The sequence below is a fragment of the Aplidium turbinatum genome, chromosome 13 (assembly GCF_918807975.1).
Source record: "Aplidium turbinatum chromosome 13, kaAplTurb1.1, whole genome shotgun sequence".
NCBI classification, from domain to species: Eukaryota; Metazoa; Chordata; class Ascidiacea; order Aplousobranchia; family Polyclinidae; genus Aplidium; species Aplidium turbinatum.
The window spans coordinates 6054448-6072032 of NC_137484.1; the positions used below are offsets into that span (position 1 = coordinate 6054448).

The following is a 17585-nucleotide window of genomic DNA, read 5'->3' on the forward strand; positions in this document are numbered from 1 at the left end:
TGGAAATGCTCTCAGAGCGCACCAAATTGGAAGTGTTTTTCAAAAATTTCTGGGGGAGGCCCTCCAGACCCCCCGCTGGAAGTGTTGCCTTTGGCAACACGCCTTCGGGCTTCGCCCGACGGTTACGCCCTTCGTGCCTACTACCTTGCTGCAGCATATTTCCAAGTTGCTTTCCCAACGGTTTAAGCCACCGAACGTCACTGGTCCTTTTTATGTAACTACAACCACGATTTCTGACTCAGTCTCCTTCTAGTTTCTCACTCACTCAAGAAGAACTGTTAATTTTTTAATTCAAGTTGGCAATATAGGACGACAGAGCGTTGTGTTAATTTCTGGTGGTGGGGCTGTCAGTCGTTCCGTGTTAATTTACTTAGTGCTCTTGTCGCCAGGATCCTGTCATTCAACGTCAAGCATATTATGTTGGAATGAATCAATAAACAAATCAATAGCAAAGATCATCATGCCCAGAAGTGTTGTCGCTTCATCGACAACTGTAGCCTATATGAGAGGGCGTTGTTATAACTAAGCAATGTGCCTGTACAACAGCCAAAGACCTTACCATATTTTTTTTTTTTTTTTTTTTAAATGTAGTCAACATTGACAAAAGCCAAAGACCTTACCGTACTTTTTTATTTTTAAATGTAGTGAACATTGACAAATAAAATTTTTATCTGAAAAAGGTAGAGAGGCTTTTTGTTTTGGAGGTACGCTGTAGATTAGGCTACAGTTTCCTCCTGTTGTCAACCACGCTAACTCTGTTTTTTTTTTGTTTTTTTTATTATCTTTATCCTGCATTGCAGGAAAGCGGACTTGAGCGCTATGCATCGGTGTACGGTGTACACCTGACCCACGCTGCAGCCGACTGCAATGTCTGTTTCCGGTTGTCTACTCACTCATGACTTAAATTTGGTAGGCTACTACCCATTAGGCCTACTCGAAATCGATTAGGCTATTGGGTAGAAGCAATTATCGTAAAGTTTCTTGCCCAGAGAAACAACAGCAATTGCGGGTGGCTGCAGTCGAACATGCAGGCTCTCGACTGCGAGCCCAACGCGCTAACCACTCGGCCACTACGCGTTCGGCTCAAGATCACTCGGGTGTTAGACTCTCGGGGTGTGCGCTTGCGCAGCGCATTTCAGGACTGCCCTCCATTCAGCGGCATCTAGTCGATGGAATAATTCTCCGGCAACACCACTTCAAAAATCGGAAAACTTCACTCTACCAATCTCGGTAACCGGCCCTGCGTCAAGAGCCTCTACAATAGGGTGGCTCGTTTTTGAACTTTTTTTTAATTCTCTCGGGGTAGTGGGGAAATGGTGCCTGTCACGATTTCTTTCTATCTCTTACCAGGAAAAAGACTTGGAAAGATTCAATGACGTAGTTTAATGGGTTTTAACCGAAAAGCAGTCAATTAAATGTCGAATAATTCTACTAGTGAAATGATAATCTGATTTCTTGAAGAACTTTAACGAACGGCTTCTCAAATAACTCTAAATTCGAACACAATTTATATCAGCACCAATTCTCATCTACTTGTATTCAATTACTTCAAGTCTCAATCACCAATAATTTCTGCATCAACTACCAATCCACAACTCATAGCACAACTCTCATAATCAACTCATAATAATAATAAACATTACACAAACTACACCACTATTTATAGTTGGTTGTTCAGTCCAGTAACTTCGAGAAGGTTACGTAAGGTTACATCATAAAGAACCATTGTTCTATCAAGCAGCATTTAAATGTAAACAACAGAAGTCTCTAGAAGGTCACGTAGGGAAAATGATTCCAGAAAACACGTTTTACATAATACAGATTTCGTAATCAGAGGTTACTTCAGGTCATAACCGATAATAACACATCGCACCAGAATTCTACAACCAAAACAACACGCTCGTTGAAGATACAAAGCAAGCCATCGCGAGGCATTGCACCTTAATTGTGACATACGCCCCCCCTTAGAATATTGTTGCAAACAATATAACAACACAATCAATACAAAACATATTACAAACTAATTAATTACTCAATAAAACAGTTCTCATAAGTCTATCGTTGCATGATCTACCAACGATAGCTTTTCTTAAAACAATAGTCACGTTTACTGTGAAAGTTTCCATCGTCCTCAATATCTTCAGTGCACCGGCGAGCGAGATGACCCATCTTCCTACATCGGAAACACCTCCTCTCCGGACAGTCCTTGGCGAGATGATCTTCTTTATGACAGTTGTAGCAAGCCTTTTCATCAAAAGGGCAGCTCCTGGCTATGTGTCCAATCTCCCCACATCGGTAGCAGTGGTTGTCACGGCAACGTCTGTTTTCCGAATGTCCGCCGTCAGCAACGCACTCCCTGGCGAAATGTCCGCGCCTACCGCATCTATAGCAAACTCCAAATGGTCGTCGCCTGCCTCTTCTCCTCGGTTCTTCGCGCTCATTGTATCCATGACCGTGAGATCGTCGCTGATTATCTGCAGAACAATCTCGAGCAAAGTGACCATTCTTGCCACAAGAATAACAAGTAACTTCAGAATTTCTCTCAATAACATTTCCGAATATAAGATCAACTAAAGGGTTTTGCAAGCATAATGCTTTCACAGTCCCACTACAATACGGAGTTTCGATATATAGGCTATCATCGCTAACGGTCCTTGGATTGAAGTGTTATTTATCGACATCACAATTCCAGTTTTTCCCGTTAACTGACTATCTTTAACCAAATCTCTCCTCACCATTATACCCGTAGAACTAGAATCACGTAAAACTTTTACCTTTTTGTTTCCAACTGTTCCATCCACTACTGGCAGGTAATCTTCAGGTATTATTTTTTTGCAAACATCTTCATCCGGTCTCTCCTCGTCAAGCGCTGGTTCATGAATCATTATCGCACAACCACCTCGATAAACGTCGTCTGCGTTTTTCTCATTCTTTCCAGACTGATTGGAAAGAGAAAACGACTTGTCCTTGCATTCCTTCGCTTCGTGTCCTTGCCTATTGCAACGATTGCACCACTTCCTCGATTCCTGATGATTTCTGTTAGTCTTCCTCCGGCAGTTAACAGATTTATGACCTAAGCCATTACAATTAAAACAACGTAGGCTACTTCTCTTGGAACCGCACCTCCTTTAAAATTATTTGTTTGCTCCTCGTCATTATCGCATGACAACGTTTCTTCAGTCGGTCGACAACTTCTCGTCATGAGCAACTAAATACTGTTCCGCCACACTGGCTATTTCTTCTAGATTCTTTGGACTTCTCTCCATTAAATAAACAGACAGATCTTTTGAACATGAATCTGTGAATTGTTCCTTAACTATAAGGTTTGCCAATCCGTCCAATGATTGTTCAGCCCCCGAAAGCTCAAACCATTTTAACAAAAGGTTTCTTAAACGTTCAATAAATTGACCTGGGCTTTCGTGTTGTTCAGGCATCAACTACCAATCCACAACTCATAGCACAACTCTCATAATCAACTCATAATAATAATAATAATAAACATTACACAAACTGCACCACTATTTATAGTTGGTTGTTCAGTCCAGTAACTTCGAGAAGGTTACGTAAGGTTACATCATAAAGAACCATTGTTCTATCAAGCAGCATTTAAATGTAAACAACAGAAGTATCTAGAAGGTCACGTAGGGAAAATGATTCCAGAAAACACGTTTTACATAATACACATTTCGTAATCAGAGGTTACTTCAGGTCATAACCGATAATAACACATCGCACCAGAATTCTACAACCAAAACAACACGCTCGTTGAAGATACAAAGCAAGCCATCGCAAGGCATTGCACCTTGATTGTGACAGTGCCAATGAGTGAGAAAACAATCATGACAAAATTTGAGATTCGTAACAAATTGTCTTCAGCCTCCTCACGGGGCCCAAAAATCGAAAAATGGGGTCAAATGTCTTCTGAATGTCTTCTACGGCACCTAGCGCATTTGGAAAGTAGCCTAAATAACTAGCGCTCCGGAAGCTAATCTTCTGGAAATCCACCACTGGGTAAAAGATATTATTTTATAGTTTTTCTTAATTCATGCAATTTTGTAGCTTTTTATATACCGTACCGTAGCAATTTTTGCCCTAATAATTTCAAGATTTTGCCCGAATTCGCGACGTTTTGAAACAACAGGGGGCGGCTGCCCCCCTGGCTCGTACGCTATGAGGTGCGGTACGGTACGGTAGGCCTAATAAAAATTTCGCTTTGCCGTTTTTCAGACTTTACCTGTTTTGTCCAAGATAATTTGGTATTCTGCACGTTAGTAGCCTATAGGACCAATCACAGTGGGACCAATGCTCATTTAATGAGCTTTGGGGAATAAGAAGATAAGGTTCTCATTATACCCAGCCTTCGGCACGAACGAGAGTCGGGAGGCTAGGTCCTTTCTCTAGTCCGCCTTTCCTTTAGCAATTTCGCGCACCCAATTTATTACACTCCGGCTAGAAGTGAGGTTACACAGAGAGGGCTTTAGCAAACATTTTCAAATTCAATTAAGTTTAGCCATGATTTTGGGATATAATAGGCAAGACTTCGGGTAGATTTTCATTCAAACCCTTTACAGCAGGCTATAGTCTGACCAAAGTTTAGGGCAGCCGAGGTTATCTGCAGAGATGTACGCATGCGCCGCAAATTCTACGCCGCATACATGCGGCGTAGACTTTTTGTTTGAGCTAACGCTTGCGGCCACACTTTTTTGGATACTTTGCGCTGGAGGCTGCGCCGTAAAGGTTTCGCGGTTTTTTAGCGCATAGCGTCAACGCATACTTTTTAATGTCTTAGTTTGCAATTTTTTTTTTTGTCAAACTGCGAAGTGTTGACGTCTTGCAATTGCCCATAGTTCTTGTGTTGTGTCACATTGTCATCTATTGTTCAGTCAGCTGGAGTTTGTTTGTACATATCGCACTACTGTCTTTGACGCTAGAGTCCCACGTGGAGACTGAAGTCTTGCAGAAAAAAAGAAAGAATTAGTTAAAACAACTTAGGCCTACTGAGAAATTAGTAAATTACGGGTCAGAACAGGAATGTAATGTAAGCAAGCAAGTAGGTAGGTTGGTAATGTCGCTCCATGTAAAATGTAAACAATGACTTGGCTCCGTAGTGTGAAGTTTTTTTAGTCAACCAGTGTTGAAGGCGTTTGTAAGCAATTGTGAGCACTTTAATTTATATTAGTTAAGTCTTGCATTTTGGGGCAACTCAGAAACTTCTCAGGCAATGAGCAGTGCAACCTATGTATCTAAACAAACTCAAATATTTGGTCTCCGACAGTGATCGCTTGCATAATGTTGTACTCTGTATGTTATATGTAGTACATTACTTTGCCTTTGCCGGTTATTCTTGTTGTAGGCTATGTAGCGTAGTAATGTGTAGGCCTACATACAGTAGGCTATCAAGCTAAAGTAATTTTTACTTGACAATTTATACATTTTGTTGCGTAAGTATGTAATTATGGTGGCCGGTCGATTGGTCGAAAGACATTTGGTCGACAGTCAATTGGTCGACAGACATTTGGTCGACAGGACGTTTGGTCGACAGACAATTGGTCGACAGACATTTGGTCGACAGGACATTTGGTCGACAAGACATTTGGTCGACAAGACATTTGGTCGACAGACATTTGGTCGACAAGACATTTCGTCGACAGACATTTGGTCGACAAGACATTTGGTCGACAAGACATTTGGTCGACAAGACATTTGGTCGACAGGACATTTGGGTTAGAGTTAGGGTTAGGTTAGGGTTAGGGTTAAGGCTAGGGTTAGGGTTAGGGTTAGGATTAGGGTTAGGTTAGGGTTAGTTAACCCTAAAACGAATCGTTCTTTCGACCAAATGTCCTGTCGACCAAATGTCTTGTCGACCAAATGTCCTGTCGACCAAATGTCTGTCGACCAAACGTCCTGTCGACCAAATGTCTGTCGACCAAATGTCCTGTCGACCAAATGTCTGTCGACCAAATGTCCTGTCGACCAAATGTCTTGTCGACCAATTGTCTGTCGACCAAACGTCCTGTCGACCAAATGTCTGTCGACCAAATGACTGTCGACCAAATGTCTTTCGACCAATTGACCGGGTACCGTAATTATATATGTTTTGTAACTTGATGAGCAGTTTAGCAAAACATGCATCCAGGGGCCAATTGTGAGAGGCTTTTGAGTAGCCTACTGCAAATAACACTGGTAATGCTAACTATCCCTGAATGCTAATAACAAAGAGTTGTGCAGTTCAGAATCTAAACTTGCTTGTGTCTGGCAGTTTTGTCTTCCATTAACCCACTTTTTAAAAATCTTATTAGAAAAAAAGCATAGAGCTTACTGAGAGAATTATGGCATTAAAAGCAACATTAGGCCTAGTCTTATTCAAACGGAATCATTTTAAAAATAGTGTTTTTTATTATCGATTTTTAGGGAGCGACAGTTAGTGAGATTGCGCTTAGATGAACGCGAAGCTGCTGTGAGAGGACTTCGTGAATATATAACTACGAAAAGAAGATCCTAGAGTCTTCAAAATTTGAAAACGTCAATATAATCCCTTCCAATTTTATCGAGCGAGTGTGAGCGCGGAGTTTCACAAATAAACCTCATACTGACTATAAAATATTACTAAGAGCGACAGTTAGTATAATACTAGAATTTTCTTGATAGGCATATGCTACAGTTTCTTACACTAGGCCTACACTATTGTATTCAGGGAATAACTTACGGTAATACTAATCTCCAAGTGAAATGGAGCATGATAATACAAATCCATGGCCCTACTTGGAAAAGAGGCACAAAGGACCATTAACCGTGGGCGCTTTTCCAACGAAAGATTTCCAAAATACTTTTTCGCTACAACACGCCAATACCTTCCAGTGCTGCGGTTGAAAGAATGTTTTCAATGGGCAAAGACATATTGAAACCAAAACGTAGCAAAATGTCAGATGAACAGATGCTTGTGTTTCTTCGTGGAAATTCAAAATAAAACTTGTTTGTTTCGAGTGGTTTATACCGTGTGAATGTTTGGTACCTAGCAAACAAAATGAGTTTGCGCTGACGCTGACGCCGCCAACTTTTTTACAAGTTGCGTTGACGCATGCGGCGGGGAAGAGAAGGTAATTTGATACACTTTTAACATTTTTGCCTGTTAACTGAAAATTACGTGACACAAACTATTGATTTTAAGCTGAAATGAAAGTCTGATCCCTTACACACTTTTTAAAAACATTTTCACTTTTCTATCTTTGTTACTTTTTTTTTAATTGAAATTTTAAAAACGTCACTCAAATGTATCGAATTACCTTCCACGGAAGGTAAATTGATACGCCTGGAAGGTGATTTGATACAGTAAAACTAATACAGAAATCCCCTTTGACAGCAAAGCAATAAATGAAAATTTAATATGTGGTTGGCGTGCTTGGGTGCAAGGACGACTGTTGAGGCCCATGTGTGCGGCGAAGCTTCTACAGCGGAACGGACATGGGAAGGATCATTGGCTAGAGTTCTTATTCAAGGGGGGAGCATTGCGCTTTTCTCATTTTTTGACAGCAGACAGCGTGTAGGCCTACGAAAGCCTATATAATAGTTGTTTCTCAAAGTAGCCGGTCTTGTTAATAAAGAATAACTTATTAAAATCAACTAGATCAATGACAACATTTACTACAGTCACAAAAAAGAATTTAATTTACTGTATCAATTTACCTTCTCCACATGTATCAATTTACCTTTTCTAAAAAAATTTATAAAATTCTGATTTTTGTATGCTCGGATGTACATTGCAGAAAAAACGTGACATGCCTGTATGAGATTTTACGCCCTTTATTTTTATTATTGTTCCGTAGTTGCGGTTACCACATTTTAGTCGTCGTTTGCTGCTGCGAAGCCTTCCGAAGTTTACCATGACAGAATTGTTTTGTAAGCAAGTTAGCTAATGTTTTAATGTGCAGTTTTTTTATCTGTAAATATCAGCAGCCGATTTGAGGTAGTAAGGGAATTCTTAAGTGTATAGTGAACATATTGTGCAGTAGTTTTTGTTAGTGAAATCCGTGTGTGTTCGGTTTCAGTGCACTGTACAGTTAGCCTAGTTATTTTGTATTCTATTTTTTCAAGACAATTAGGCTGTGAATAGTGATGAATTCTTGTGATTCAATGTGATCAGTACGTGTGGAGCACATAAAAGTTTGGTAAGTGCACTGGCATGTTGAGTGGTAACCGCTTAATTCGTTGTTTTATGTATTTATGTTCGTTGTATTATTATTCCACAGTAAACCGTCCTGCAAAATCTACTGAGTGTGTCCAGTGTTGCCAGGTCGCGTTTACTCACAAAAAGAGAATCTTATCAGAACGCGAGCGTCACGCTCCACGGCGCTGTGCGCGAAGCTGATACAGTTTACAAACTTTTTCATCGAGACGAAGAGGTGTCCTTCGCTCAGTTTACAATATTGGTCGATACGAAGAGGTGTCCTTCGTTCAGTCTACAAACTTTTCATCACAAACGAAGAGGTATCTTTCTCTTGCGGATTGAACAATAATTTATTCTTGTGCCTTTATATTGATATTCTTGTGCCTTTTGTAGCTTATTGTGTATTTTTTGTGTATTTTGTGTAATTTATCTGTTTGGGGGCCATGGCTGATCAAGTGACTGAAAAAGAGCGTGGTTCGGGGGAGGTGTTGGGTAGGACAGATGGGCCTGGTTCGGAGGTAGCGGTGCATTCCACGGGGAAGGCTTCAAAATCCAAAAGCTCGGTTGAGGGTGTTTCTCAGGCTCACTCAACCAAAAGCCATCATTCTAGTCATAGTTCAATTAGTATTAAACGTAGAGAAGGCCGCATAAAAGTTGAATTGGCCAAACTCGCTTTGAAGCACCTCGATGAGGAAGAAGCTGAGAAAAGAAAAGTATTGGAAATGCAAAGAAATCAGATAAAAAGAAATATTGAAATGGCAGAAGTTGAGGCTGAATTGTGGGATAGCATGTCTCAAAGGAGTAGTTATGTCACCCTAGACTGCTATCCATCAAAGGGTAAGAAGTCTTCTCACATTGATCCTGTCGTATCTCAGTCTCCCCATATCGATCCAGTTGTGCCTCAGTCTCATCACATGAATCCGGTTGTACCTCAGTGTCGTCATATTGAAGTTGGAGATCGATTTCTCCCCAAACCCTCTGTGGAGAAATTCGAAGGTGACCCCATGGACTATTGGGCCTTTGTAAATCGATTTGAGGTCCATGTGGCAAATAAAGTTTATGATGATGATCTTCGATTGGTTTATCTGTTCCAACATTGCAGTAAATCTGTTTATGAAAAGGTGAAGCATCTTGCCAGTGAACGAAACAAGTCTCAAGCGTACAGTATGGTGTGGCGTGAGTTGTATAGTAGGTACGGCCAACCACACGTTGTCTCACGGTGTTGTGAGCGTCGTCTTTTAGAATTTTCTAGAATTTTGCAAAATGATGCGCAAGCATTAGAAAGTTTTGCAGTTTTAATGAAAAGATGCTTGGCAGCAATGGAGGATGCTGGAACACCTTCACCCATGAATTCTGTGGACTTCATTAGTTCTCTTGTTAATAAGCTTTCTGTGGATCTAAGAAAAGATTGGGTAGATAAAGCTATGATTGTGCAAGAGGACTACGGGAGAGTGGCTGAGTTTTCAGACTTTGCAGAATTTGTTATTCATCAATCACTGAAGGCTAACTCAGTGTATAGTAAAATGCTATTTCCAAAAATTGTAAGGAGTAATACAAACGACAGTGGCCGTAGTCACCGGGTATTGACAGCTCTTGCTGATGAATCATCCAAACCCATCCCACATTCAAAATTTGATCAAAAGCGTTGTGTTTGTTGTAATGCAGAGCACAAATTAGATAACTGTGCTCTATTTAAACAAAAAACTCCTAGGGAGCGAATAATGTTTGCATCGAAACTTGGATTATGTTTTAATTGTCTATACCGAGGCCACAGAGCAAACCAATGCAAACTTACTGTGAGATGTAACTTAGATAAGTGCCATGGTATGAGTCACCATCGCTTGTTACACTTGACCCCCACTGGCCCAAGAAGTGCTTCGATGGTAGCGAATAATCCCGAAGCAAGAAATTGTATGCAATGTTCACTTGTTCCTATGAATTCCTTACCTTATTTGGATATCGTACCTGTAAGGGTACGTAATGGTGAAAAAGAGACACGAACTTATGCTTTGTTGGACTCCGGCTCCAACAAATCATTTTGTGAGCAAAGTTTGCTGGATGAGTTGAATGTGAGTTGTGCTGATAATGTGGAAACTCAATTTACTTTAAGAACTCTCACCACTAGCCACCCTGAAGTTATTAATACTTCATCTGTTAATTTAACTGTGCTTCCTTTGGTAGAAGAAGGAGAATATGAACTTAATGGCCTTGCTGTGTTGGATGAGATTCCAGCCAAACCCAACAATCTGCCTGATGCCACTTTGTTGAGTGAGTTAGATTATTTGCATGATGTTTCTTTTCCTAATTTAGTGACTGGAGATGTGACGTTGCTGTTAGGCAATGACAATGTGATGCTGCATCGGTGTCTTGAAAGTAGATTCTCCCCTGACTCAACAAAGTACCCAGACGCAGTGAAAACGCCATTAGGCTGGCTATTGAAAGGTCCTGCCTTGGCTGAGCAGGAAGAAATTTCCAGTTCCGGATTCTTTTCATCAGCATTTGACTATAAGGATTCTCAATTGCTGTCTGATGTAATTATTGATGATGAAGGAACTATGTATCCTTCACCGTTGGAACATGACATACCCCATGTTGAAGATTTGCTCACATGGATTGGTAACAACAAAGAAGCAGCAGAGTTTGGGTTGAAATACTCAAAAGAAGATGTAATTGCTCATGACATGATGAAACGCCATATTGTCCATTCCGATGGGCATTATGAGCTACCTCTTCCCTGGAAAAATGATGCCGTTAAAATGCCTGAAAGTAAAAGCATGGCTGAAAAACGTCTATCTACATTAAAAAAACGGCTATTGCGAGATGATGAGCTTTGCAAACGTTATGTGAAACAGATGGAAGATTACGTTGAGAAAGCTCATGCTGAAATTGTGCCTGAAAATGAAATTAACACCAAAAATAAAACATGGTATCTGCCACACCACCCAGTCATAAATCCAAAAAAGCCGGATAAGACGCGTATTGTGTTTGACTGTGCTGCAAAATCACATGATCAATCTTTAAATGATTATTTGATGAAAGGTCCCGATCTTGTCAATTCGTTGGTAGGTGTGCTGATGAGGTTTCGCAGCCACCGTGTTGCAATTGTTGCTGATATACAAGCGATGTTTCACCAAGTGAAAGTGACAGTGCGAGACCGTGATGCTCTCAGATTCTTATGGTGGCCTCATGGCGACATCAAGCAAAATCCTGTCCCTTATCGAATGCGAGTGCACTTGTTTGGTGCTCGTTCATCGCCTAGTTGTGCCGCCTTTAGCTTGCGCACATGTGCTCGAGAGTATGGTAAATTTTTTGACCCTAATGTTGCACAGAACGTGTTGAATTCTTTTTATGTGGACGATTTTCTTTCCGGCGCTAACAACAAAGATGCTGCTATAAAATTGGCCAGTGATACAAAACAGCTCTTATCTCTGGGCGGCTTCAATCTCACAAAATGGGTGTCCACTTGTAATGAAGTGACTAACTCCCTTCAAGAACCAGATGCGCCGAAACCTATGCAAGAATTGAACTTGGCCGGCAAGCAAGAGAGAGTGTTAGGGATAGTTTGGAATGTAGTTGATGATGACTTTCGCTTTTCCGTAAACCCTCCTGATAGAATTCTGACACGACGTTCAATGTTGTCTATTATGAATTCCCTGTTTGACCCCTTAGGTTTGGTCGTTCCAGTAGTTCTAGCCGCACGATTGTTGTTTCGTGAGACATGTAGGCTGGCTTTGGACTGGGATGAAAGAGTGCCCATTTCTATTAGCAAGAAATGGGAAACTTGGGTTCAAAGTCTAGCACAGTTGAGTGATGTACGCATACCACGTTTTTATGAGATGAGGGCTGACAACACGCCTATTGTTGGGAAGCAACTGCACATATTCGCTGATGCTTCTAATAATGCCAGAGGTTGTGTTTGCTATTTGCGTGCAATATATTCGGACGGAAGGGCTCAGTGTAACATTGTGACTGCAAAATCCTTTTTAGCCGACTCCGAGAAACGCACGATTCCACAGCTTGAACTTGAAGCTGCATTGGATGCCGTAAGAATGGCGCAAAACGTTAAACGCCAGTTACAGTTAAATGACTGCACCTGTATATTTTGGTCTGATTCTGCCGCAGTGTTGCGTAGCTTGTTGGCAGATTGTAAAAGTTTTCCTGTTTACACCCGAAACCGTTTGTCAAAAATTCAAGCACATACATGTGTATACGACTGGCGATATGTCCCCACAGAGTTGAATCCAGCTGATCAAGCTTCTCGTGGACTCACTGCTGAAGCCATGTTAAAGTCCGGTATGTGGTTGGAAGGCCCTGACTTTTTAAAATTAAACCCAGAGAGTTGGCCTAAGCCATTGGATAATCTGAAGCCAAATTCCTGTACTTATAAACTCTTTGATGCTGTCAATGAAGCTAAGGTTTTTTCTAGTCTATCTGAGGTTGACTGCAAACCAACCGATCGATTACTTCTTCAGTTTTCATCTTTACATAAACTGAATGTGTCGACAGCATGGTTGTTACGTTTCAAAAACTATTTGAGATCGAAATGCAATGGAGTGAACTTCGCTGTGAATGGACCAGTTTCGGCAACCGAATTATATAACAGTGAAATTGCACTCGTCAAATATGTGCAACGTAATCAATTCCCTTTGTGGTTCAAACACTCAAATAACTTGAATGTAAATGCTCAATTAAAGAAATCAGATGCTTTGCACAAGCTTGACCCCATTTTGGTTGAAGGAGTTCTGAGAGTTGGTGGACGACTTGACAACGCCAACATGTGTTACAATGCAAAGCATCCAATGATTGTGCCACAGGACTCGCACTTTACCAGATTATTAATTGACCATTATCATCGCAATGTTGGACACTTGGGCGTCACCTCTACTCTAAATGCTATGCGTCAGCGTTATTGGTGCGTGAACTCTCGAGTTATAATTCGCCGTTTTATTAGTAAATGTGTCTCTTGTTTGAAGAGAGAAGCCAGATTAGGTCAACAAGTTATGGCTGATCTTCCCTCTGCCCGACTGCGAGTACATGAACCTCCATTTAGTCATTGTGGCATTGATTTCTTTGGCCCACTGCGCGTCAAAGTGAAGCGCACCGAACACAAGCGCTATGGCTGTATATTTACCTGTATGACAAGTAGAGCTGTTCACCTCGAGCTTGTTCCTGATATGACAACCAGCTCCTTTATCAATGCTTTGAGACGTTTTATTTCAAGACGTGGACCAGTGTCCCAAATCTACACAGACAATGGTACCAATTTTGTCGGTGGCGAACGTTTGTTGCGAGAAGCAATAGCCGAATGGAACGTGGTTCAGATACATGATTATCTTCGGCAAAACGCCGTAGAATGGAGTTTCAACCCACCCACAGCCAGCCATTTTGGAGGTTGCTGGGAGAGAATGATTAGGACAGTGCGTAGGATATTAACGACTGTACTAAAGGATCGAGTAATCACCGACGATACCCTGAGTACCGTACTTACTGAGATAGAATGCATAGTGAATTCTCGTCCATTGACTGATGTGCCGTTGGAGGCAGGAGAAGAGTTACCTTTGACTCCCAATCATTTGCTAAAATTGAACACTGTTGTTGCTCTTCCCCCTACTCTATCGAATGAAAAGGATTGTTATGCTAGAGAAAGGTTCCGTGTCGTTCAGTACCTTGCTGATCAGTTTTGGGATAGGTGGCTACAAGAATACCCCCACACAATTATGACCCGCCAAAAATGGCACGAACTGAGACGAAATGTCACAGTGGGCGACATTGTTTTAATTGCTAGTGAGGATTCCGCTAGGTGTGATTGGCCTCTGGGTAGAGTTATTAGTGTTAATCATGATAAACATGGCGTCGTTCGTAGCTGTTCTGTACTTACACAAAAGGGTGTACGTGAACGACCTATTGTGAAACTGTCCATACTAATTCCTGCTAAGGAGTAGTGTTGATGTAATCGTTTTTTTTTTTTTCTATTGTATTGCAATGCTCTTGCTACACGATCCGCTTTCTCTGTCGTTTAGTCATTGTGATGCAGTATGTAATCGTAAAATCTTCTGTATCGTGTTTGTAAAAATGTGTACTGATTCTGCAGTCCCCATTTTGGTGGGGGAGTGTATGAGATTTTACGCCCTTTATTTTTATTATTGTTCCGTAGTTGCGGTTACCACATTTTAGTCGTCGTTTGCTGCTGCGAAGCCTTCCGAAGTTTACCATGACAGAATTGTTTTGTAAGCAAGTTAGCTAATGTTTTAATGTGCAGTTTTTTTATCTGTAAATATCAGCAGCCGATTTGAGGTAGTAAGGGAATTCTTAAGTGTATAGTGAACATATTGTGCAGTAGTTTTTGTTAGTGAAATCCGTGTGTGTTCGGTTTCAGTGCACTGTACAGTTAGCCTAGTTATTTTGTATTCTATTTTTTCAAGACAATTAGGCTGTGAATAGTGATGAATTCTTGTGATTCAATGTGATCAGTACGTGTGGAGCACATAAAAGTTTGGTAAGTGCACTGGCATGTTGAGTGGTAACCGCTTAATTCGTTGTTTTATGTATTTATGTTCGTTGTATTATTATTCCACAGTAAACCGTCCTGCAAAATCTACTGAGTGTGTCCAGTGTTGCCAGGTCGCGTTTACTCACAAAAAGAGAATCTTATCAGAACGCGAGCGTCACGCTCCACGGCGCTGTGCGCGAAGCTGATACAATGCCCTTGAAGCCTTATCAATGAACTGTCAAATGAGTTTGGTTTCATCTTTCAAGAACTTTTCTTTAATTTTCCAGACGAAAATAATCATGAGTTAAAAATTTTACGAAAATATTCAAAAAGCACATTTTTGCAATTTTATGCCATAAAAGCACGAGTTAGCTGCATGGTGCAATTTTTGTAGGCATTATTTTCACAGATCTTCCACCTAATAACAATATCTTTGACTAATATTATTTGTACATTTCTGTAGGGGGGGTGTATCAAATTACCTTCCGTATCAAATTACCTTCCCTTCCCCTATAGTTTTTCGAACGTTTGTGTTTACGCTGACGGCGTCAATATTTTTTGTATGCGCGTACATCACTGGTTATCTGTTGGTAAAATATAAACTCTTAAAGCCTTTGCGTGTGTCACTGTACTTTTGGATTATAGGCTACTGTATTATTACATACACGAATATGAAAAGAATGATATCAGGCCTAATAAGCCGATAACTTACACGCGAGAGTGGGAGCTCCCGATGTTGAGTTGTTCAGCGAATGCAAGTCGACCCTTGCGTTCTATCAGAAACAACTTAGGTTTGTGGTAGGCCTACGTGCCTAAGAAAAGCAAAATCCCCAAAATGGATTTAGCTGCTTTGTGCCACAACCGTAGTTACAAAAAATTCTCGTAACATATATAACTTAACAAAAAAGAAGACCTACACTACAGGGCCGTGTGAGCACCATCTCATCCCCCTTTCCTTTTTTGGTGAAGGTACCTAAGATGTTTTTCAAACCATAATCTGTGAATTCGAATCAGAAACATTAGACTGACTATGGGCTACGCAATCTGTTGGGACTCCATCTTTGACTACATTACAATGCAAAGGGCTATGAAGTTAAACTAAAATAATTTTACCAAATAATTTTACAGATCCGTTTTTAGAGGATAATTTGGCAATGAAAAAGGCCGTCTCTAAAACATGTAGCCTAATTGTATCACTCTTGAAATACAAAAACTGAAAACAAGGAAAAAGAATAATGCAGTGTTTGCCTTGAAAAATAATAAGACGCTGGGTTGAATGCAAAACGGCCTACTTTAATAAGATAGTTAGCGACGCGGAGTTTCCTTCACTGGCATATGCAATTAAGCTCCCTCCTCCTAAATGTTTTTGAATTAATAAATTCTTCTCTAATGCAAAAGTAGGGGAGAGTGGGGTTAGTTGGAAGGCGGGGTTAGTTGAAAAATGATCATTTTTTTAACTCTTGATAACTTTTATAAATATTTACTGCCAACATGTGAAGTAGTTTATAAAAACACATAATCCATGTTAGTTTTCAATTCAATTCAATTTATTTTTCTTTGTCAGAATACAAAAGAAATGATATTGTGAAAAAGAAATACAGTAACAAAACCAACAAAAGGAAAAGGTGGCAAAACCATAATGGTTTAAGACGTGCATAAAAGGATCTAATATTGCGGTACGGTATATGCATCGATAAATATAGTTAAGCACGGCCACCAAACCTGATACATTAAAACAAGTAGATGAATAAGTTAAGAATCAGTCGCCTCCTCGTTCCTAAAACAACTGGAGCGTCAATTCTTAAAGCAATGAGAACACGACTGAACCCAACAACATCACAAAAACAAACTAAAACACACACACATATTGTAATTACATAAGGGACTATCAAAACAAGGACTATTTACAGGTTTTATACAGAAATAAAGTGTTCGCAGCAACGAAATTAAGTAGCTTATAGAATGCAGAACAAATACACAATATGGCAGCTCATTATTAAGATAAAATAGTTAAAAAAGCTTTGTTTTTTAAATTAATTTCCAGCACATGTAAGAGCATAAGAAGTATGATGATATAGCAGCGTGTTTTTCGTATTGCCAATAAGAGTTGAATCATCTTTTATAGCGTCAGTGAAGGATGGAGTGTTTTGGTATCGCTAATGAGAGGTGGAGATTCTTTGGTAGTGCCGATGAAGGATGTAGTGTCTGAGTTGTTTCAAGCATCTTTTCCAAACCAATCTAAACAATAATCTTACGAAAAGTCAAGCGATCCTCTGAACAAACATAATAGCTTATAATAATCAGGGGGTAGTTAGATGCAAGCTTGTAGTAACTTAGTGATATATTCTTATCTGGCAATATAAAATTATGCAATACAGTATAGTAGCCTATTCATGGAAGAGTAAAGATAGTAATCATCATCTTTAACTATTCGGGTGTAATATATGATAAGATATAGCCTACGTATATTAAAATATCTCAATGTATAATATAGTAATATATGTAGGATAAATTTACAAAAGTGGCATTTGGAAAGGCATGCTATGCCAGGATTTGGTGTAACAATCAATAATACAGTCAGAAAATTAAAGAGTTACAGCATAGGTTGTTAGAGGTTGATTTTCAGAACGCAAGTGCTTTTTCAGGTTACTGCAAAATATTGAAAAGGTTTCAATTTCAGTGACGGTTTTCGGGAGATTGTTCCACACTTTAACTCCACTAAACTGGATGGAATGTTGAGTCAGTCTTTTGGAGAAGTAGGGGAGGAAAAAGTTATTGTTGCTTCTGGTTGATATTGAGTGCAAATTGTTATTAAGTTGAAATAGAGAATTAAAGCATTGGGGTAAGTGATTGTGTTTGAGTTTGAACATAAATTTTGCAGTTTCTATTGTGTATAGTTCGTCAATTGTGAAAAAATTATGGGATTGAGAG

General features: G+C 40.0%; 1 protein-coding gene across 1 annotated transcript; it reads left to right on the forward strand.

The window, feature by feature from the left end:
* Positions 1 to 8607: 8607 nt before the first annotated feature.
* Positions 8608 to 14106, forward strand: LOC145782394 (uncharacterized). The gene has a single exon (XM_082594178.1). It carries the CDS (start codon positions 8608 to 8610, stop codon positions 14104 to 14106), a length of 5499 nt encoding a protein of 1832 aa, XP_082450304.1.
* The last annotated feature ends 3479 nt before the right edge of the window (positions 14107 to 17585 follow it).